The 23770-nt window shown below is 40.7% G+C and overlaps 1 protein-coding gene across 3 annotated transcripts in view; it reads left to right on the top strand.

The window, feature by feature from the left end:
* Positions 1 to 23770, top strand: part of APBA1 (amyloid beta precursor protein binding family A member 1) — an 83279-nt gene that overhangs the window by 25636 nt on the left and 33873 nt on the right. For all 3 annotated transcript variants that reach the window (XM_030968073.1, XM_030968071.1, XM_030968072.1), the window contains exon 2: positions 15706 to 16910. In XM_030968073.1, the coding sequence (XP_030823933.1) occupies positions 15759 to 16910 (1152 nt within the window). In that variant the 5' untranslated portion in view covers positions 15706 to 15758. The remainder of the gene's footprint in view (positions 1 to 15705; positions 16911 to 23770) is intronic.

Genomic DNA, 23770 nt, shown 5'->3' with positions numbered 1-23770 from the left:
CACTACAACTATTTCTTTTTCTTTTAGGATTTTGCTGTTAGGTTAATCTATTTTGCAGCCATTCACCTGCATTTCTTAGCTCAAAACCTCTTTTCTGCCAATTCTGATGGTTGTTTTGAAGAAATATATTAGGTGATATCCAAGTCTGCTCCACAATGTGTACTGAAGTACAGTCTGTGGGGACCATCACAAATTGCCTTCAAAAGCATCCTTCAGATCCAAGCTAAAACACATAGCTAAACCTACTCTGAGAAACTGTCTCTGACAAGTGTGTAAGACAATCTATTCCCTTTCCAAACTGCAGATTTTTTTCCCATGCTCCCTCACCTTCCTCTCTGCTTCCATTTTTTTCACCTAAGTCACGGAAAGATGTTTTTTCCCTTAGAACTGATGTGAGTTAGAACTTCAGAGTCTTTTAGAAAAGCCAAACCCCTGGACATAGGCCTGAAAGATCCATCATTGTTTTCCCAGGACTAATTTGAATTTTTTTAAACATGGCTTTAATCAAATTTTTGAAACATTCAGCTTGTAGCGACTCACATTTTGTTCCAGAGTTTGGATGATGTGTATTTGAGCTCAGGATCTTCACGAGTAACTGTGAGCTGTTTGAAAACTGGCCTGAACTTTTGAAAGGCTTGAAATTTGGTTGTGTAAAATTCCTATTGTTGACCAGCTGCATTTATACATAAAAGTTGTTCTATTCAGGTGGCTGATTTAACGTGTTTAGAAGTGTATGGCAGAATAGCATTTTGGAGTCTTAGTTTTTAGTAACCCTTTTGGCAGAGTTTCAGAAGACTGTAATGAAGAGTATATTGTGTTACTACTTTCAAAAGTAAGTGAATGTCTAATAGCTTGGTAATTCAATGTAAGTCCCCTGTAGGATAATGGAAAGGATGTTTTGGGTTGATAAACTTTGAAAATTGCAGGGCTTTCTAAACTATGTATGCGGCAGTTCAAGCAAGCAAAAAGTTGGGAGCATAATGGTTTGTGCCTCTTAGGACCTTGTATTTACTGATCATGGGTTTTACAGCTTCTATAGAGCTAAAAGTTTACTTGTCCAGTGAAGTTCATGTAGCTTAATACTGACAGTAGCCATGTGCCTGACTGATTTGAAACACGGTGCTGAATTCTGTCGTAAAGTGTTAAACTTAGAATAATCCTGTAGCAACCTACAAAGCTATAAGAAATGTGTAGTTCTTTTTTAATTTTCATTGCTTTTACGATCTAGTTCCATGTTTAGAGTTAATTTGGTGACTTCCTGCCTTTGTTTTAAAACATGAGAGAAATCACATCCTCAGTACGTTTTGTCTTGAATTTAAGAAACTAAAAACGAAAGGATCCTGTAGTATAGCAATGAAAAGGGAAGTTAGCATGTACAGTCTTATCATGTCACATGTGCAAAGCTCAGGTATTTGAAGAGAAGTCAGACCAATGCTTTGCCTGATGGATAATAAACACCAGGGCATGGATTTTAATTTGAGGTAAATACCACCAAAAAGTAGAATACCAGTAAAGCTTGGATCTCAGATGAGAAAGACGTTCTGTTCTTGGAGCAATGGTACTTCCTTGAAAAGGAATAAAAAAAACCAACCCAGAATAATTTCAAATATATGATTCCCTGGAATTGTAGAATCCCCCCTATCTAGGTTTAATGGAACAGCTAAGAAATTCCTTATCTTCACTTTATAAAATATAACAGAGCAAGATAATTAGGGCTCCTGTTTCCTGTAGAGAAAGGGTTATGGGTGCCTTTGAAATGCATTGCCTTAATAATAACTTCTGAGGGTAAGTGAAAGAAGCCATTGAAAGTCAGGCTGACTGCGATCAAAAAGGATAAAAATACTAACCAGTGAGTAGCTAAATAAGTACTTCAAGCATTGAAACATTTCAGGATTGTTCTGTTCATCCTTTAATTTTTTTCATGTTAAATATGTTTTACCTTAGAATCACCCTTTTTAGTTGCCACTTTTCTCTACTGTAATTCCACTGGTTGGGTGTGTTAATAATATAAAAGGATTTTGTAATGTTAGGAATGCATAATAAAATATTTTAAATGGAATACATGCTTCTACTAAAATCTAAATATTGCTATGTAAAAAGAGAAGAAAAAATAACTTTTGGTTGTCGTTTCTCTTTCAAAGGTAGACAAAACTATTGTCGGGCAGGGTACAAATAATTTTTAAAACTAAGCAACTGCTGCCTTGTGTGTGTTGAGAACATTTTTAATTTATGTTCTGTTTTGCCTGTGACTTTATCTTTAAATGCTGTTACACTGTATCCGTTTTCCTGTTGTCTGTGTACCTGGACTGGAGCTGGTCTGTGTGGAGGTTCTAGCTGTAAATACTGCATAGAGCTGTGAAAAGCGTGCTTGGGTGACTCTCCTCAATTTTCTTAATTTTTTCTTCCAAACTCTCCTGTGTAGCTGTGTTCTGGTCAGTTTATTTCCTTAGCAGGTAGAGACTGGCAAGTGTATGGGTGCCTTTTACAGAATGCATCTGCTTTTGATTTGCACTGTCTGGTAGTGTAGTGTGTATGATCTAGTTAACTTGATTAGCATCAACAGATTTTTTTTTTTTCTTAACCTGATGGGACCCCAGTGGCTGCAACCAGGCATCACTTCCATTTCCCTGCTCAGACTGTAATTTCTGAGCAAGCTCTGCATCTGAGCACCCTGAGCTGCGAACAGTGCAATTGCTAATACTCCTCAAGTTCTGTTATAAGCTGCAGATGTGGAGAAATGCCAGCCTTCATTAGGGTTTAATTATGTCTGGGGAACAGATTTCATGTGTAGTCACCTTGGAGCACCTATTTTCAGTAACAGGAATGTGCTTGTGCTGAAAAAGTAGGTCTTGGTCAAGATCTTCCTAGTTCAGAGAAACGAACGATGTTGATGTCCTCCCCGTTTGGACGAGTAACCCTTGTCTCATCAGCTCTGGGGGGTAGTGCAGGTTGTATCTTGCTTTCAAACTCATAGAAGGCACAGAATTGCTAATGTTATGAGATAGGAAAAAGTTAGTTTGGGGAGACTGGAGCAGGCAGATTTGTCTGGTGAGACTAGTCAAATGCAGGTAGGTGCTGGTCTAGCCACACAGACCACTCATGCTAATGAAAATCTGGTGTGCGGTGCCTTGTGGTGCATCTGCTTTAGTGCTGACAAGTGGCCGCAGCATTTCAGAAAGGTTGTAACAGTGGAAGATGTGCTTGAGAGTTTTTTACCTCTTTCCTCAGGACTATGCTTGGAAGTAATTGTATGACATCTTCCCATATAGTTTTGGAGATGGCTGTGGAACTATCTGTATGGTAGGGCACTGGAACACAGCTGCCAATCCATGAGAAAATACAAGTGGCAGATCAGTTTTCTTTGGAGCCTTTGGAAACACGTGAGCTGAACTGTGTAGCTTTGATTTTCTTTTTTTAATGTGGATTGAATCAGCAGCTTCTTTATGAAATAGAAGTAGTGAAATGATTGCAAGTGTTAGAAGTTAATGGTTAGAGATGAGATAGGGCTTATTATATGGGCTGAAATGGTAATAGAAAATAGAGTACAAGAGACAGCTGTCCATGTAGAGAGGAGAAAAAAGTTAAATTTAATCTCCTGTAACCTACATGTATGCATTCCTACTTCCTTCTCTTTTGCATCTGTTTTGTGTCATAGTTCTTGTTTCTTGTGAGGTGTTTTTCCCCGCCTAGATACCTACAAGTATACCCAGAAGACTGAATCTGTTAAATTAGCATTTAATTCTGAGAATATTGCGATTTGAAGCCACCAAGGGTTTTTTTTTTGTTTGTTTTTTGGGTTTGGTTTTTTTTGTTTGTGTTTGGTGTTTTTGTTTGGTTTTTTTAATATATTGTTTTGATTTTGTGGGTGTTTGTTTGTTTTTGGAGGTTTTTTGTTTTGCTTGTCACTTCAGTTGTGACTCTAAATGAAATACTTTTGTTGGTGGGATTTCACTGTTCTTTCATGAGTTTTTATTAGTCCGCAGCCCTTACATGCTCTTGCTTACTTAATTTCTGTGAATGGAAGCAGATACCTGATGTCTTGCTGTCACTCAGAAATAAGTACTAAGAGACAAAACTAGCTAGTACTTGAAGTCTTCTTCTTAGTAATGCAGTCCAGATATATATCAGGTCCTTTAAAAGCTTATTGTATCGCAGATAAAAAGTGTTAGTTCAGTTGTTCTGATTGGCAAGAACTTGCATGCTCATGACCAAATACCGGGGAATTTTAGCTATCTCATCTCTGACTGGCTTGTACTTCCCCACTCTGAATAATACCTCCACATCCTACATATTGTCTTCAGCAATGACTTTCTCAGAGAAAGACTTGGAAAAGTCATTGTCAAAAAGACATATAGTAAAGTGCAAATGTAATAAAAATAAAAGTTTAAATAATATCTGTCTATTTTGAGGTGTTTCCTTTTCCTAGTATAAAAATAGGGTGGAGGGTTGGGGTTGGGAGTTTTGTAATCCAGTGTTTCTGGTAACTATGTGTTACAGTTGCTAGGCAGTGGTACATTTTTAAGTACATGAAAGGCAAGGAAGTTCTGTATCCTGTTTGTCCCCATTTTTGAGTTTAATTCAGGTATAGCTCCTTTGGAACTTGTGAAATAAAATGAATTAAAGGAGAATCAGATCTTTTAATTCTATGCTGTCTGAACCATGACTGCTTTCCATGAGGAAATATCCTTAACTTGAAATTCTCAGGAAATAATGAGTGTTTCAGAACAAATGTATTTGCTGATTGAGTGACTGAAGTTATCAGGGTTTCAGCACTATTTCTGTACCAATTCCATAAGTTGAAACAGTGTTCTGTGACAGCTGAAGAAGCTGATGAGGCTGACAGACTTAACTAGCTGGACTTTATTGTCTTTGGTATTCCTTGGTATTCTTTATAGCTGTGAATTTGCTGAAAAGCCTTCTATCACATTCTAGCAAACCATTGAAGTGATCTCAACATCATCCAAATATTTCTGTGTACCTGACAGAACCTGTGGATTGATTACACAAAAGAATTTTAAAAGCTAGAGTTTAAGTCAATAGACAACTTTGCTTCCTGTGACAGAATTGGTGTTTTAAGGAGGGAAAGTTGAGGGACAATTCAATGAATCCTCTGTCTCGCTTGCATCCAAGATAGTTGTATCTAGACTGTGCAACACTGGCCTAGAATGCAACTGAGTAAGCCTGTTATAGCTAGAAAGGTTTGATCAAATCTTTATGTGTAGCCAGAGGAGGAAAATCCAAGGATTTTTTGGACATATTTGTTCTTACTGTGTCAGTAAGGCTTGAGGCCTTCTTATTCACCCTGAAGGTAGCCAAAGCAGGCATTGCTTATGTTGTCAGTCCTGCAGTTCACTGGATCATATAATTTAGTTTTGTCTACATTTATTTATATTCCACTAGTAATGACTCTTAAGGGGATGGAAAGGGTATTAGGCTTCCTAGGCTGATTTTTAAATTTTTTTTCCTTTTGTTAGGTTAGATCTAATCCCTCTTTGTTCAAATAGAGAGAAAAGATTGTCTTCATTGCTATAAAAATACCACTAGTGTAAAGATAATTTGAATTCAGAATTCATCACTGAGGACCCAGCATTTTATACTCTATTCGCTGAGACAGTTCTGCCCTTTTACATAGGGGAGAAAGAATGGTAAATTACAAACAGCCATGAACTTAGGTTTGGTATAGATTCACTTTTCGTAGTTGTACTTCTAACAGATATTGACATTAGTTTCGCGTTGTAATACTGATTTTAAATGCTGTGATACTCTGACAGTGCTTATGTACTTTTTAAATTTTTCATTCTTATTTGAAAATTGATTTTATTTGTAACCATGGTTTGAATACCAGAGTAACAATTCCAGCATTCTAAGTTTTAGATGATCTGTCTGCTACTTAAAGATGCAAGACCTAATACCCAGGAATAAACTCAGCAGTAACGTGCCAGAAAATGACACCAGAGTGAAAGCGAACCCCAAATTTCCTTAGTTTACCTGTTAATAGGACTGTTATTTAGGAAGCGTAATCATTTTGGTGGTGACAATAGTCAGTTTTATTCCCTTAACCACTTATGATCTGGGATTTGTGATGTGTTTTTAAAAGTGTTTTTGGTCTTGTGTATCTAATTGTTGCACTTCACTGCAGAGGTTGCCTGTGGTTCCTTGTCAAGATTTTTCACTTTTAGTTAATTTTGCCTGTTTGGGCCATAATATCTATTAACCTTCTCTGGCAGCAGATGGATGGCTTCCATCCATGTATTGCCTCTATTTCTTGTGCAGGCATGACTTAAATGTTAGGTGGTGAGAGGGATCTGTTCCTTTTCTAATCAGAGTGCTCCCCATCTCCAGTGCCCTAAAGTATTTAAGAGATCTGGACTGCCTGCATTGAAGATTACTGAATGGTGTTTCTTGCTCAGCAGTGTATTTTAGCTTTGGATAAGATGTGAATTGGAAGGGATGAAAAGTGTAAAATGTTTTGAGTGCTCTAAATGCTGGTAGAACATAAATTCTGGATCTGTCTACTGTTAACAAAAATTGTGGGTTCTTGTGTGCAGAGCAATATTGTGCATGCAGCTTTTCTGCTTTATAGTTACTGTAAGTGTTCACAGCTTTTCAGCCTCATTATGAACCAATATGTGTGTGTGTGTGCATGTTGTGGGATGTTAGTGTCACTTTCCAGGTGCTGCTTTTGCTGACTGATAAGAAATATAAGTTTCACAACTTTTTTATTTAAAGCTGTTTTGGATGAGCTTACTTAGCACATGACAGCAGAAGCAATGAGGTTTCCCAAGCAGGTTGCAGTTCAGAAAAGAGTTACCTGATATAGGAGGAGAACTCCTTCAAAGCAGGTATTGCATATGTTGTCAGATTCTCAGAAATTTCCTACCATAGGGGCTTTTTAAAGAAAAAAAAAATTAAGGTGTTTCTCAAAGTCATCTGTTTTTGCTAAAAGACTATGTTGGTTTTTTGAGAGGTAGCTTGTGTTTGTATGCCTTGTTGAGATCTGTACAAGTGAAACATTGGTGTATTGCTGAAGTCAGGAAAACAGAGATGCTTTATGAAATTCCTCAGAGAGTGTGCCAAGAAGACTTCCACTTGAGGTGAGATGCCTTTGAAAATTCAGTCAGAGGCCCCTGTACTCCTAGTTTCATTTGGAGTTATGTGTAAGTATGTTGAAAGAACAGCTATTTTTCATGGAAGACATGGGTGAATGTGGCTGAAGTATTTTAAGGAAGACAAAACTATTTTGCTCACACATTCAGCTGCCAAATAAGAAGAAACAGTTATGCTTCTTATAAATGAAATAATTACTAAAAAACTCAGTATGTGTGTATGTAAATACCCCTCATGACAATACCGGCTGGGTCTGGTGGGGACAAGTAGCAGATCTGGGACAAGGCCCAGGCAGTAAAATAAGGGTCAGCTGCACATGGGGCAGTATGAGACAGACACGATCCTGAGAGCCAGGGTAGGATAGGAACTATCCCCTCTGCTCAGGGCCTGCCAGAACCCACCTGGGTACTGCCTCCTTTTTGAGTTCCTGATACAGGGATGATACTGATGGGAAATGATGGGAAGCCACAAGAGACACAGGAGAGGCAGGATCAGGTTGCTTCAGCTGAGAGGAGGGATGGCTTCCATGTCAACTGCCCACAGGACAGGGGAGATGCAGCCAGGCTCCTCACAGTAGTGTGTGGTGGGAAGGAGAGTTAGAGGCATTTGAGACATGCTGAAACAGGAGAAAATGAAACTGACTGTAAGGAAGAAACATTTTTCCTGCAGAGACAGTCCATTGCTAGCATCAGGGCCCAGACAAGCTGTTGCCATCACCAGTCTTGCAGGTTATCAAACCCCAACTGGATAAGGCCCTGAGAAGCTTGGTCTTAGCTCAAAGCTGGCTGTGCTTTGGGAAGGGTTGGACTGGAGACCTCCTGTGGTCCCTTCCTGAGTTCTCCTGTTATCCTTGATGTGACAGAAAAACGTGTGTGTGTAGTCTAGTTCCATGGGGCACACAGCTTTGTTTTGAGACATTAACTATAGCTGACAGATGTATCAAGAGTGTGAGCTTTTATTGAAGTCAGCATTAAATTGTGGAAATATAATACATAATGCTCTTATAAAATAAAGCCTTAAAGTAATATTTATAATAATAACAACAATAATAAGAATTATTTCCTTTCTGGCTGCATATACAAGAAATCAAACAATTATTCATCTGGACTTGGGTAAGAAAGGGGAAACCAAATTGGAATCTGAATACTCGCGCTTTCACGTTTTCTTACTACATATCTTTTCCTGAGTAGAACTTGACTTGTGTGTTGAGTTCTTGCTCTAGGATGATAGTCTGCCCTTTGGTGGTGTTTCAAAATAGCAGAGAAAAATTCTTAAACTTTCAACTTTATGTTGCTTAAGAAATATATGGATATATTATTTTTTCTCTTCTTTACAGATAGGAAGGTAGTTTAACCTTCAGCAAAGAGTTAGTTGCAGTAGTAATCAACCTCTGATTTCTCTGTTGTGGAGACACATTCGTCCATCAAGTCCTGTGTGCAAAGTTAAGAGTGCTTACAGAGCACTTTCCCAAATATGTTTGATTACCAGTGCACAGCTGCTGTTCTGGGTAATTAATGTGAGACTATAATATCATTCAGATCAGTGCTGTGTCTATATTTCCAAGGTCAGATAACCTCTCTTGCTTATATTCTCTTCTGTCTGTGGTATTTTGTGTAGATTATTGACTTTTGTTCACTTGCAGGAAATAAAGGGCTTTTTGCTTGTCTGGTGGGAAGCATCAGGCAGGCCTTGTATTTGTTTGAGGAAAGGGCTGCTAAGAATAAATAATGAGTGGGGTTTAGTAGTCTTCCAGCTACCATGTACAAACAGGGGTTTAGTAAATTCTAACCTCCAGTCTTCATGGGTGTTCATTAATTCACTATCCTAAAGACTGATTGTTAAACAGTAAAATAAATGTTCTTGACTTGGAAGCTTACTTTTCATTGAAGGTTACTGACACTGAGGTGACCTGACACCATTTCATTCAGATCAGATTTCTAAGTCAACTTACTTAGAAACAAATAAGAATTTTTTTAGATTTCAAAATAAATAATAAGTTATTGTTTTCAAAGTTAAAAGCTGGAATTTAATTTATAGGAGGAAAGGCAAGCAGAAAGGTGTTTTTCAGTAAAAAGCTTTCAGTAAAGCTTGACATTTCCTCCTCTTCCCTTCAAAATACGCAACCTTGAAAGTTTTGGGATGTCAGTAGTTGAAATCAAGCTGAGGGAATTCTTTAAATGAGAAAAATTTTACATGTGGAACTTTGGAAGCTATAACTTTGACAAAGGAAAGTGATGGGTCTCCCAGGTGTTTTTCAGCCATATTTTTTGTGATTTGTAATCTCTCTAAGACATGTCAGCGATGCCATCTGTCCATAAAACTCATTATGTTGCAAACATGTATTAAGACTTCTAAAACAGGATATCTTATTTTCAGCAATTACCAGTACTTCTATTGTCATAAAAATTATGGCATTTGATACCTTATTTGACTTGAGTAATCTTCATGTAGCTGATTTTTTTGCCTTCTTTTCTAAAAACACAATTAAGTAAAAGATGTATCAGGATACATGTGATAAAACTTAAGAAAGTTGATCATTATCCTGTGTTTATCTGTATCTTGATTTGTTTTGGCTAGCACTATCCTTCTTCTGGGGATGACCAATGACACTGAGTCCCAAGTCAGGGGCTAGTTGAATGCAACAAATTTAGGTAGATTTTTTTAATCAACCCTCTATTTTAGCCTAATTCTCTCTATGTAAAGAAGAGTGGAAATTTTATAATTTACTTAAATGAAAGCAGGCCATATTAAAGAGCCTTCCCAGCCTCACTGTTCATGAGACTCTGACAGTCACAATTCTGTCACCAGGGACTGTCACAGCTGGGACCGTAGTGACCTGACTGGTCCCCCCTGATTCTTGCACATTCTCACAGGGTCAGCCCAGGTTTCCTGGCTGTGTCATGGTTTGACACTGGCACAATGCCAGTGCCCCATGAAAATATACTTCCCTGGTGTTCGCTGTGAGATGTGACCAGGAAATAAGCAAAGCAGGCCTCTACCTTAGAAAAAAGTTTATTAACTAAACTACAAAAGGAAAACAAACCACACACACACACACACACACCTGGAAAATGAAAACTCCACAAAAAGCATTTCCTCCTCCCCCCCACCACATTTCCAATACATCTTCCAAATTTCAAGTCTCCATCCATCACCCTGTAAATACTCAATTCCAGTCCATCAAGAGGAGAGGAGTCCTTCTTGGGGCCATGGTGACCTCTTCCTTGCATGCCCAGTGCTCTCACCACTGGACAAGGAACAGAGCTGCTTCAAGGGTTATCCTTTTAAGGGTGCTTTGACCAGTTCCAAAAAAAGCACAGTTTTCTCTCATCCCGGGACCTCTTCTCCCCCCCATACTTGTCTACCCCCTGGGGCCGGGGGGTCTCCAACACTGAACCCTCTCAGTTCTGAGCCATCGCCTCCCCGCTGCATGCAGCCTCTGTGTCGTGAGGAAGCACGGTTCTGTCCATGGCTGTACCAAAAAGAGTCCAGCAACCAGCTACTCCATCATCTCTTTCCGGCCTCTTCTTTATTCTCCCAGCCTCACTCACTGCTCCGACTGTCATTCTCTTGCCCATTTCCTCTTTATCATCCACTCCATCTCCCCTCCGGGAAAGGTCCAAATGCTCTGTGAGGTCTTCATTGTCCAGAAAGGGGTTAACAAACTTCTGCACGCGGCCAGGCTCCTTCCCTGCTGCACTCCCCCCTTCCCCCTCCTTCTTCACAGGCCGATATCACTTCAAGGCCACAGGCCTGTACCAGCTTTCTCTCTCTCATCTTCTAGCTGGGGGGTGGGGGGGGCTGCCCAAATCTTCTCGGGGCCTCTCTCCCTCTGTCTTTCCTGGGGGGGTGCCCAACGCCTCCTGGTGCCCCCACCACCCTTCCATCCTGAGGGGTCAGGCCTACCTCTGCCGGGCGCAGGTTTCCCCTCCCCCGCCCAGCTCGAAGCCGGGCAGGGGAGGCCTTGGCTCTTTGCTGGCCGGAAATCAAAGAGAGAGCCCAAGGGAGTGCTCTGCTTCTAACCCCTGTGTTCTCAGAGGCGCATCCACCCTCAGTGGCCAAGCCTGGTGTCAATTTAAAATCTGGACACCTATTGGCCTCTGGCCACTCCATTCCCAGAAAACCTGCTTCCTGTAAACCCACGACAGGCTGGTGACCCCAGGTTTCCCACAGCAGAGGCTTGGATGTCTCTTTCCATAAAGGCATTTATTCATGGTGCCATAACACAGAAACTACTCAAGCTCTGAGCCTCTGAGGGATGGAGCCTGGAGAAAGGAACCCCTGGGCTCTTGTCCCCTCACAGTCCAAGTGTGCCGAAGTCTCACTTCTCCTCCTGGGTCTTTGGCCCTGGCTGTGTCTCAGTATCCATCTTGTCCATCCACCTGACTGGTGCCAGCATCTTTGTGTCCTGTGTTTTGCAGAGAGTTGGCACTTCCTGGCCTCTTGCCCGAGGCTCCTGCTACCCTGAGCTCAATCTGCAGCTCACACTGTGGGGTGCAAACCAAGCTACCTGCACCGAATTTATTCCTCTGCTCTAATCTCCTTGGGAAGGACTTTTCAAAGAGCTCTTGCACCTTGGCATCCTCACCCTTTTTGTGGGCTGAAAGTGGAAGGCTGTCCGATATTGTTGTTCTTGCTTTCTTACCATATGCTGTGTGGGGGGAAGAGTGTTTAGTTCTGGTGCACACTAGTATATACACTAGTATTCTGTCCATTCTTTCCTAATGTCTTGGAAGTCTTAGCTGGAAAAGACTTTATCTTGTCACTGAAACCTTACACACCTTCATTAGCTGGAAAAAACAAACTGTGTTTTTGCATAGTTATTTTGAAAAGGGATTAGTTTGTGTACAACATCCTTATAGGTCCACATTATATGATTTATTAGCTATTACTTTACAACTGTAATTTTTTAAGGGCTCCTTTGTTTAAAGGGCTAAAACATTAGATGTACAAAAACAAGGAGTGTTTACTGAGCTGGAAGCTGCGCCCTCTGGATTTCCTGTGGAAGTTTAGTGTAAGTGACTCGCACCTTGGCTTGCCTGCCTGTCAGCTTCTGTAATAGATAGCAACTGAAATTGCTGTTACTTTCTCATCACAGGAAGTTTTTCCTACTGCTCTTCTGCACAGAGCTCATTTAGTCAGCAAAGTGCCACCTGAGCCTCCCTGCCTCAGTTTACTAGATTTGATCCAAGTTCTATTTCACATTCACATTAGTTTTTTTAGTTGTCATTTGATGCATGCTTTTATAAATCCTTCAAGTTAGCAGTCTTCAAATAGGTACCTTTTCTTTTAGTACTTATCTGTAAATCACAAGCTAGAGCTGTATTTTATTTATGGATATGTGGCTTGATTTAGGTAGCTAAAAGGACATGACATGTCCTCTTTATGACACTGCATCTTAAACACATAGGACAAGGTTCCAAAAAGCTGAAACTGTTTAATAAAAATAAAACCTTCTGAGCTAGATGGGCCTTTTTCTGTTCCCTGCATATTTTTTATTATTGGCATTATTTTATTACTTCTCTAGTAACCGTATGACCTTTTGAGATTTTTACTCAATTAGCAAGGCTTAGATGCTCTAGTCTTAATGCAGTCATGGTTATGAATATTAGAAATGTCTTCACCATGTTTTAGGGAGGAAGCCATCTTAAACTGATTATAGGTAGATTCCAGGAAGATAACTGTGTTGTTTCTAGGAAGATGAAGAGGAGAGGCACCTGTTTCTTCTTCTCTAGGAAGAAGAAACAGGTGCTTCAGATGTACTGTGCCCTGAAAGTAGAACTTTAATTTCTACTGATTTTTTAAAAGTGCTTAGGGTGCCTAGTTCACCTGAAGATGTCATACTGAAAGAGTATTGAATGCATAGCTGTCATGTATCTGAGTAACTTTGGACTCCTGTGACAGGACTAAATCTGCTATTTTACATTACAGCAGCCTTCCTGTGCTCCAAGTTAGTGATCTGTGGGGAAAGTGCTGGAGCAAAGGTGAAATATTTTGGGGCAGAGTGATCATGAAATAATAGAGTTCTCAATATTTGATGAAGTCAGGAGGAGCACCAGTAAGACTCTTGCATTAGACTTCCGGAGGGCAGACTTTGGCCTGTTTAGGAGACTTATTCAGAGAGTCCCTTGGGAAGCAGCCCTTAAAAACAAAGGAGTTCAGGAAAGCTGGGCATGCCTCAAAACAGAGATCTTGAGGGCACAGGAACAGACTGTCCCTGTGCGCCGAAAGATCAGTCAACAGGGTAAACGTCCAGCCTGGCTGGGCAAGGAGGTTTTGGAGGAACTTAGTAATAAAAAGAGGATATATCAGCATTGGAAGGAGGATCAGGTCTCTAAGCAAGTATTCAAGAAGGCTACTAGAGTATGCAGAAAAAAAATTAGGGAGGCCAAAGCTCAGTTTGAATTTAGAATGGCAACTTCTGTAAAGGATAATAAAAAATGTTTTTACAAATACATTAATGCTAGAAGGAAGGGTAAGACCAGCCTTTGTTCTTTATTGGACAATGGAGGGAACTTAGTATCTGGAGACAAGGAGAAGGCGGAAGTGCTTAATGCCTACTTTTCCTCAGTTTTTAGTGGGAAGATGATGTGGCCTCAAGACACCTGCCCGTCTGGGCTGGTAGATGGTGTCAGGGAGCAGAACAGTCCCCCCATTATCCAAGAGGAGGCAGTCAAAGAACTACTGAAATGCCTGGATGTTCATAAATCTATGGGACCAGAGGAGATCCGCCCCAGGGTAATGAGAGAGCTGGCAAATGAGCTTGCAAAGCCACTCTCCATCATTTACCAACAGTCCTGGTTCACTGGTGAGGTTCCGGATGACTGGAAGCTGGCCAATGTGATACCCATTCACAAAAAGGGTGCAAAGGAGAATCCTGGTAATTATAGACCAGTCAGCCTGACGTCAGTACCTGGCAAAATAATGGAACAGTTTATATTAAGTGCCATCACAAAGAATTTACAGGATGGCCAGGGTATCAGACCCAGTCAGTATGGGTTTAGGAGGAGTAGGTCATGTTTAACCAACCTGGTCACCTTTTATGACCAGGTAACCCGCCTAGTGGATGCAGGAAAGGCTGTAGATGTTGTTTATTTGGATTGCAGCAAGGCCTTTGACACTGTCTCCCACAGCATACTCCTAGACAAGCTGGCAGCCCGTGGCTTGGACAGGAGCACTCTTTGCTGGGTTAGGAACTGGCTGCATGGCCGGGCCCAGAGAGTGGTGGTGAATGGTGCTGCATCCAGCTGGCGGCCAGTCACCAGTGGTGTCCCTCAGGGGTCTGTGCTGGGGCCAGTTCTGTTTAATATTTTTATCAATGACATGGATGAGGGTTTAGTCTTTCATTAGCAAATTTGCAGATGACACTAAGCTGGGAGCATGTGCCGATCTATTAGGGGGACAGAGGGCTTTGCAGAGGGACTTGGAACGGTTGGATGGATGGGCAGAAACCAATGGGATGAAGTTCAATAAGTCGAAGTGCCGAGTCCTGCACTTTGGCCGCGATAACCCCCTGCAACGTTATAGGCTGGGGACGGTGTGGCTGGACAGTGCTCAGGTGGAAAGGGACCTGGGGGTGCTGGTTGACAGCGGACTGAATGTGAGCCAGCAGTGTGCCCAGGTGGCCAAGAAGGCCAAGGGCATCCTGGCCAGTATCAGGAATGGTGTGACCAGCAGGAGCAGGGAGGTAATTCTTCCCCTGTACTCGGCACTGGTGAGGCCACACCTTGAGTATTGTGTCCAATTCTGGGCCCCTCAGTTTAGGAAGGACGTTGAGATGCTTGAGTGTGTCCAAAGAAGAGCAACGAGGTTAGTGAGGGGCTTGGAACACAAGCTGTATGAAGAACGACTGAGGGAGCTGGGGTTGTTCAGCCTGGAGAAAAGGAGACTCAGAGGTGACCTTATCACTCTCTTCAGCTTCCTGAAGGGTGGCTGTGGTGAGCTGGGGGTCGGTCTCTTTCTCCGGGCAACAACAGACAGAACAAGAGGACACAGTCACAAGCTGCACCAAGGGAGATACAGGCTAGAATTAAGGAGGAGGTTTTTTGCAGAAAGAGTGGTCAAATACTGGAATCATCTTCCCAGGGAGGTGGTGGAGTCACCATCCCTCGATGTGTTTAAAGAAAGACTGGATCTGACACTTGGTGCCATGATCTAGTTGAGGTGTTAGAAGATGGGTTGGACTCTATGATCTTAAAGGTCTCTTCCAACCTAGAAATTCTGTGATTCTGTGATATTTCTGTCATCTCTGCCATGGTAAAATCTCAGCTCCTGGCAAAAATTAGCTTTTCTAATAGGCCAGCATCTTTGCAATGCTACTGCAGTGCATACAGGTATCTCCAAGGGATTGTTTGAAAATGATACTTCCATAAAGAATTTGTCCATGGAAGAGGGAAGTACAGTCCCCAAGGGTGTTGTTATTGGTTGCTGCTGTTGGAGATCTGCATGGGAGATGATACTGTTGTGCTGTCTATTACCTGATTGCAGAGCTTAGTCAAATGTTTGTCTGCTGGGAAGGAAGGATGCATTTTGTTGCTTCTGTTTGTTAACTCCACTTTTTTTATTGGGAGTAATGTCTGAATTTTTTTTTCTTTCCAGCTGTGATAGACAAAATGTCAGCAGAATAAGTGACCTACTGTCCAAAATTTGCCATGAACCATTTGGTTGGACCACCTGAGGGGGAGATCAGTGAAGAGCCAGCAAACGAAGCAGTGAGTGAGTCAGTGGAAGCTGACCTGGAGCACCCAGAGGTGGAAGAGGAGCAGAGGTATGCGGTTCGCTACCCAAGGCACACCAACAGCAGCCACGTGGGCCTGTCTGGGCAGGAGGAGGAAGGCATGTTAGCTCGGTCAGCCAGCACTGAGAGTGGTTTCCACAATCACACAGATACTGCAGAAGGGGATGTGATAGCCACAGTGGAGGACAGTTATGATGTTGAGAGAGTGCAGGAAAATGAGGATGAGAGTGCGTATGCAGTGCAGTACAGACCTGAGTCCGAGGAGTACACGGAGAATGCTGAGGCTGAGCATGGTGAGGCCATTCATAACCGAACACTGCCCAATCACTTACATTTCCATTCCATCGAGCACGAGGAAGCCATGAACGCAGCCTACTCGGGTTACGTCTACACACATCGCCTCTTCCACCGAGGAGAGGATGAACAGTATGCCGAGGCTTACGCTGACTATGGGCTGCAGGAGCATGTGTATGAGGAAATAGGAGACACACCAGATCTTGATGTTAGGGAGGGCATCCAGCAGTATGAGCGGGAGAGGGAGGAAGCTGACAATTACCGCAAGGAGGCACTTGGTGCCCGCCTTCACCATTATGATGAACGGTCTGACGGAGAGTCTGACAGCCCTGAAAAGGAAGCAGAGTTTGCACCCTACCCAAGAATGGATAGTTACGAACAAGAGGAGGACATTGATCAGATTGTAGCAGAGGTGAAGCAGAGCATGAGCTCCCAGAGCTTAGATAAGGCAGCTGAAGACATGCCAGAGTCAGAGCAGAGTTTGGAGCATGGCCAGGCTCCTGTCAGTGGTGGGCATGAAAGTAATGGCCAGCTAACATCTGGTTCTCGAGTTACATCTGGTACGGGAGAATCTGTCCAGAGGTACAGCAAGGAAAAAAGAGATGCAATTTCACTGGCCATTAAGGATATTAAAGAGGCTATTGAGGAAGTGAAGACGAGGACCATCCGTTCTCCTTATACCCCTGATGAACCTAAGGAGCCTATCTGGGTGATGCGACAGGACATCAGTCCCTCCAGGGATTCTGACGACCAGAGGCCGCTAGATGGGGATGTGAGTACACAAAGCTTTCACCTCTCAGATTATGTGTCTAATTTTTTAACTGTGACGTGCATGGCAGTGAGGGAGGGTGCATTTTATTTTTGTTCTGTGTCTCATTCTTGAAAAAGTGCTTTGTTTTAAATTTGTACCCTGGACAGCATAAGAGAAGTAAATGTGCATTATCAAGTAGTCAGATTTTTCTTTGTTTAACACTGCTGACCCCAGGTATGCTGTATAAGAATTTGTCACATGAAGCTCTTTATGTGTCTTTTTTGAAACAAATGCTGTTATGTTTTCTACTGCCATAATATATTTGAGATTAGCAGCCAAGCAGTTTTCTACTGTCTATCTTTGTATGCTTTTGTTAACTCTTAAATTTCTAAGTTTCATGTTCTGTCATGTAACAGTCCCAACAGTTCTATCAGAAATCTGGTAATATTATTTTTGATGATATCATAGTTCAGATTCATATTCTAGAAAACTTGCATGTCAACTTGCAGTGTCTAGAACTCAGTGTATTACATTATCACTGTAAAGTGGTATTTACAGCAACCTGAGTATTGAAGGGAGTTATTCAGATTTAAGCATTAGCATTTCTGAAATTGTGTGCTTTTGGCATAAGGTTTATCTTGGATCAGGGCTGTCTGCCAGGTTGGGGTTCCAGCTGTCTTTAAGTTAATTTTTACTATAAGTTTTATCAGTTTTCTGCATTATTTTATATAGTAAGCTCATAAACAACTATTAAATGGATTAAATTTATGCCTTATACAAAAAGAGCTGGGAGGCTTAATTTACTGACCAAAAAGTATCTATTACATGTACCTATCTTACTATTTTAAGGGCCAGTACCTGCAAACATTGCTGCATTTCTCTATATTGCTGTGGAATGGGTTTTGTGACCTTTTGTTTGGGTTTGGTTGGAGTTTTTTGGGTTTGCTTTTGTTTTGGGGTTTTGGGTTCTTGTTTGTTTGTTTGTTTTTGTGTTTTCTTTTTTCTTTTTATTTTTTGGTTTGGTTTAGGTTGGTTTTTTTTTTGAAGAACAGCAGAAGTAGAAATTACGGTGTGTTATTTTGGTATTTTAGACTGAATTATTGTAGCATTCTAGGAATGCATGGGAGCTATTCAAGACACCTCAGTTAATGCAAAGGGAATTCAGATAGTGAAAAAAGATCACATGCCAGGTATATCTATAACAGGCTTCTGATTTGTTTGTCTGCCTTCAAAATGAGGAAGGCAGATAAACTATCTGTATTCTACAGATAGGAAGAGATTTTTGGAGCATGGTGTTTGGGATGCTGTAAAAACATGCAAGCTGATTGAGGCATACAGCTTCCAGATTTTCTTTTTCCCGCAAAACTGTTGGAAACACAGTGAGGAGGGTGGTGTAGGGCTTTTTTCTTGATTCTTAATAGAAAACCTAATTGAACCTTAAAAAAAGCCCAAACAAACAACTGTATTGCAAAAGTTATTTCTGCAAATATTTTTAAAATTATGTATGTTACAGAGTTGATTGCAGTCATGTGAGGGAAGAAATCTCCCCAGATTACTTTGTGTGGATTTATTTTTAACTTCACTTCAGAAGTTTACAGAACTAAAATTATTTCTGTCCATATTTTCAAATAGATCACATTACTCTTTTCTACACGTTTTGTTTCCGATATTGTCTGAAAATGCTGTTACTGCTTGGAGGATCAAAGAACTTCCTGTTGCTTCCTAACTAATTATAACAAATTGCCATGATGGTCTTGGTGACATTAGGTTGTGGATCCTAAGAGCACCAAGTTCTTCTGAAGGTGCTTCACCTGCTCTCCAAATATACCAGGTGCATCTTGCAGAATTGAACGTTTCAGATATGTGCTGATATGACTCAGCCTGGTATGCTCGTATAGTGAGCAAAACAGGTATTTTTAGTGGTCTCTGCATGCATTAGATATTGAAGTACAAAGAGGTTCCCATTTTGCTCAAAAAATTTGATTCCTCATTCAATATTTTTTGCACCATGTCAGATAAGAACCTGACTGAAATTTTCAGGGCTGGCTGAAATCAAAACAGTGATTTATAATGACAGTTGTTATAGCTCATCAAAGAGAGAAATGATGGCTGTAGATGTACAAAGCGTCTGTGTTCTTGGAAGGAAGAAGTAAATGGCACAAATAATTTAGAAAATCTATAGCAAATTGAGGAGCAGACTTGTAGAAGGGACTTGGGACTGAGTAGGAATTTTGTTTTTCTCTGAAGAGGAGATATATATTTGTTTTACTGGATTCTTTAATTTAGATGACAGCTCAAAAACGGTCTGCTTTTTTTAATGCAGTATTCCTAGAATTGCTTAGAATTGCTGTAAATTGGGCAAAAATAGCTTGTGTTGACCAAGTGACCATAAGTGGTCAATGTAATAAAAATATAGTTGGAGCCCATTCATCTAACTATAAATTGTTCTTCTGTCCCCCTCAAGAAAAAAGCAGAATCGCAGATGGGGGCTTTTCAGTGTAACCAGTATATGCCAGAGATGTTTTTCAGTCTGATTTATAGTATTGACCTGGAAATGTGAGTGTTTTTACCTTCAGGCAGACACCATTTTCTTGCCCTAGAAGTATCAAATTGCTGCAGATAAATAATGCAAATTGGATGCTTTTTTTGCCTTCAGTTATTTTGCAGGTCTACTTTGAAAACTATCCTCAAATTGTGTTAAACAATTTTCTTTCAGAGATAGAACTTACCTGAAAATATTTCTAATAATACTGCATTCTTAATCATGTGATACTGAAACTCATAAGACTTCTTTAGACACAAACAACAGTCACTTTTTGTTTAGCTAGAAGCTGTCCACTGGAGACCAGTGAAGCAAGAAGAATGATTTGTGGTTGAGGCTCATTAAATAATACAACAGCCTCCTTTGCTTTTTTTTTCCAAGAAAGTGGCTATTACTGCCCAGTGCTAAGCATTTGGGTAATACATTCACAGCAGAATGTTTGGTACGATGCCATTTAGAAGTGTCCAGAGACTGTTTTAAGAAGTTAACAATTTAGAGGTATTTAGCTAGCCTGTAGTTAGGTATAGTTTGGGTCTGTTAGGAAAGACATGCAAGGACTGCGACAGTAAGAAAAATACTGATCACTGTATATGTGTGTACTGATACCAGTTTTATTCGCAAGTTAATCTACCAGGATTATCAGTCATTCGTGGATATTTCTTCTCAAAAGAAGTGTTTGGTGAGGTGTATGAGAAAAGTAAATTGCTCACTCCTCATGGACAATTCTGCTGTAATAAACTCTGGTAGTCCTGTGGTGTAGGAGGCAGGGAGCGGAGTTCTGTGAATAAATAAATAAAGAGGTACCTCTTTAATATTTAACAATGGAGAATATTAGCTGCCGTGTAGCTTGTGCACCTCGGTTTAATGATGTATGCTTTCACTTGAATCAGAGGTGGTCTGGACAGTGAGTTTGTGGGGAAGGTGTACTTGTGTATGTGATAAAAGGTGAAAAATCCTCAATGTCTTCTGAATAAAGACAGTAAGAGTATTTTTTAACATTTGCCACACAAATGACGTCTGTACAATTGGCATATATTTCCAAAGTCTGTTTATCAGAAACCTTTTAAACCAAAGCAGACCATCATTTGGATATGACCTCATGAAGATCTCTCTTTCAAATACAATAGCAGTTAGGGCTGCACAGCTGCAAGAAGTGTGGCATCAGGAAACTGGCTCTTGATGGAAAAGGCTGTGGAACTGCATTGTCGATTCTTATGGAACAAGATTGTGTTTTATGATCGTGAAATTGAGAGATTTTGTTCACTCAAAAAATAATGAAATCATAGAATAGTTTGTTTTGGAAGGGATCTTAAAGATCATCTAGTTCCAGCCTTCCACTAGACCAGGTTGTTCACAGTCCCATCCAGGCTGGCCTTGAACAGTTTCAGGGATGAAGAAGCTGCATCTCTTGTGGGCAGCCTGTTCCAGTGCCTTACCATCTTCACAGTAAAGAATTTTTTCCTAGTATCTAATCTCTACCTGCCCTCTTTCAGTTTAAAGCCATTCCCCCTTGTCCTGTCACTACATGCTCTTTCATGCAATCTCTCTCCAGCTTTCATTTAGGCACCCTTCAGGCACTGGAAGGCTGCAGTTAGGTCACCCAAGGCCTTCTCTTTTCCAGGCTGAGCAAGGTCTTGCTCACCATTCTTGTCAGATTCTCCACTGGAAACCTGCTGTGAATGTGCCTAGCTAAGCACAGAAGTTATGGTGTTTAAAGGTCTAAATAGAATACATGCAGAGCATGGATCTGGATTTGAGGATAAATGTTCATCCACATGTTCAAGTGGAAAGGATTACAGTTTTGTGTAGTAGATAATTCAAAATGTGATGAAATATTATGGTATTTAAAGTATATGGAAAAAAAGTATCTTTGTTACAGAGCTTTGAGAAGAGTTGCTTACTTAGTTGGGGAAAGTACAAAAACGTACTGAGAAAAGCACTAGAAGGGCTCAAAAAGTCAAGTAGCATTTTTTGAGCTGTGAATTAAAGAGAGTGGAAGCAGGCTGACTGCTTCAACTCTGCCATAATCAGAAGAAAACAGTGGCTTGGAGGTAGAAATTGTCCATTTGAGGACCAATTACCATGACTTTTTTCTGAGCTCTGTTCAGTTATCCTTGGGGTAATAGATCTGAAAACCAAGTTTTGTGGATGTCCAGGACATAATTTGTTTCTGCATGACAAGACTTTGGTTTTGCAAAGCCCTGTCACTGGTGTTTATAATCTCGGTTCCTCTGCAGACATTTGAGGTGGCGGGATGCTAGAATAAACCCTAATACGAAGTAAAATCACGTATGTGGGTGGTTTAGATTTGTGAAGTAGAAATTCAGAGCTGAAGACAAGTCTGCCAGGTGGAACAGAACTGAGCTGCATTGTTTTGCTTCTCTGTTGTTTTTTTGGTTATGTATATTTTATTTCAACCCTTGCATTCTCAGTTGCAGGATTTTCTCAATTTTGATACCTGTGTTTTCATGGAGATGAATTTGCTTCACTTCTTCCACCGCAGGAGTAATGTATTATTAAAAGGCAATGGAGAAGTCTTTTAAATAATTAAGCAGGCTTCAGTAATAAATGAACTAAGGGGAAAAAAGAGGAAAAGGAAACAATTGAAATAAAGATGAATTTTTATTGACAGTGTGTTGAGTTTTTTTCTGAGTAGGTCTTTTAAAACTGTTTGTTGAGTACACAAACTATAGGTCAGCTTTTTGTCATTTATGAGAGACCCAGACTTACGTTTATCCAGGAAAAAAAGCCCCAAATGCCCCAACCAAAAATCAGTAAAGAACCAAAGCAAACTAAAATACAGAGCATTATCAATCACACAAAAGAAAGCTTAAATTTAGCGATCAGTCTGCTTGAAGGCAAACACTCCCAGATGAATTACTGGCTTCTAAATTATGGTGAGCGCTGGATACATAACCCCTTGAATATTGTTTTGATTACGTTTTTCAGTCATTGAAAGATGAAAGTAACTTGATTTTTCTGTGCTGTTGAAAACTAAAACAGCACTTGCTACAGTTAAAATCTTCTGAACACACAGGAAGAATCCACAGTCTTTTTTTTTCAGACTGACACATAAACCTGCACTGGAAGTTGAAGTGAAGCTATGGCTAAGGAAGTCTGTACCCAGAGAAGCAGCCAGCACTGAGTTTGATCTCTCAAATGGGATTGTTTTTCATTGTCCAGATGATGGTAAGTGACAGGAGGCTCTGTCTTTGCAGTACATCATCACCTGGATAAGGGAAAATTTCACAAACCAAAACTTCCCAAACTGCATTTGTTGATCTGTGATCCTATGTGATCACTCCAGCATATCTGATCTATTGCTATTGTTTACCTCAAGCTACACACAAAACATCTCCTTTGTTAAATGTGTAATAAGACTGTAGTACGTGATGTTATCTGCATAGGCAGGAATAATTTCTGATTTCTGATTACCAGCAAGTGTCTTACCCATAAGCAAATTGGTCATTTCTGTGGCAGCAACTGCATGAATCAGCTGTTGGATCAGAGTCCTGACCCACAGTTGCCTGTTGACAGAGCCCCTCACTTCAGATGCTAGCTACCCAGGGCAGTAGTTAAAATGACAAATGGTGCTTATCAGTTGTCTTGGGCACAGGAGGAGCCTTTTGGGGGCATCTCTTTAGGCTGCCTGAAATTCTTCTATGGAGAGGTCCTATAACAGTTAATCTGATGTGTTGTTCTGAAGGAGCAGTTCAGCCAGTAACCTTGTCTCAGGTCATCTTTCCTATCATGTATGCAGAGCCTGACAGGGGGCAGGTCCTGGACCACACAGCAAACTGATGGGTAAGTGCATGTGGTATTTGCAGAGGCAGTTGTACCAGTACTACAGTACAAAGTTAAATCCCCGTGTCAGAATTATAAATTGAATTGCACAGATTGTGCCACAGTATGCAGGTATGCTTGAAGTGCTAAGTTGGTAATATTTTTATCAAGCCCACCATTTTTAGCACTGTACTTAAAACAAATTTTCAACAAAGACAACTAATAATCATTAGCTTTTAGCTTCATTGTTTACGGATATTTATGCCTACTAAAACCTATGTTCTCAATCTGTATTTTAGTGAACAGAATTTGAGCTGTACAAATGACAGAGGACACTGCCATCACATAGTTGGCCTAAAGCCTGGGAGATTTACTGCCATAGTTGTCCTGATATAGGCAGTTCTTGTGATAGAATGCATCTGGCTATGCTTGTGCATGGGACCTGAAGATTCCATAGTGCTTTGACCTTTTCCTAATGTTTATGGATTCTTTTCAGAGCACTATCTCTAAAAGAAATAAAATTTAAAAATTTAAGCTCTCGCTTTATCCGATTGTC

Source organism: Camarhynchus parvulus, chromosome Z (assembly GCF_901933205.1).
Source record: "Camarhynchus parvulus chromosome Z, STF_HiC, whole genome shotgun sequence".
Taxonomy (NCBI): Eukaryota; Metazoa; Chordata; class Aves; order Passeriformes; family Thraupidae; genus Camarhynchus; species Camarhynchus parvulus.
The sequence above is the reverse complement of the archived record's forward strand: the minus strand, read 5'-3'. Positions and strand labels throughout refer to the sequence as shown.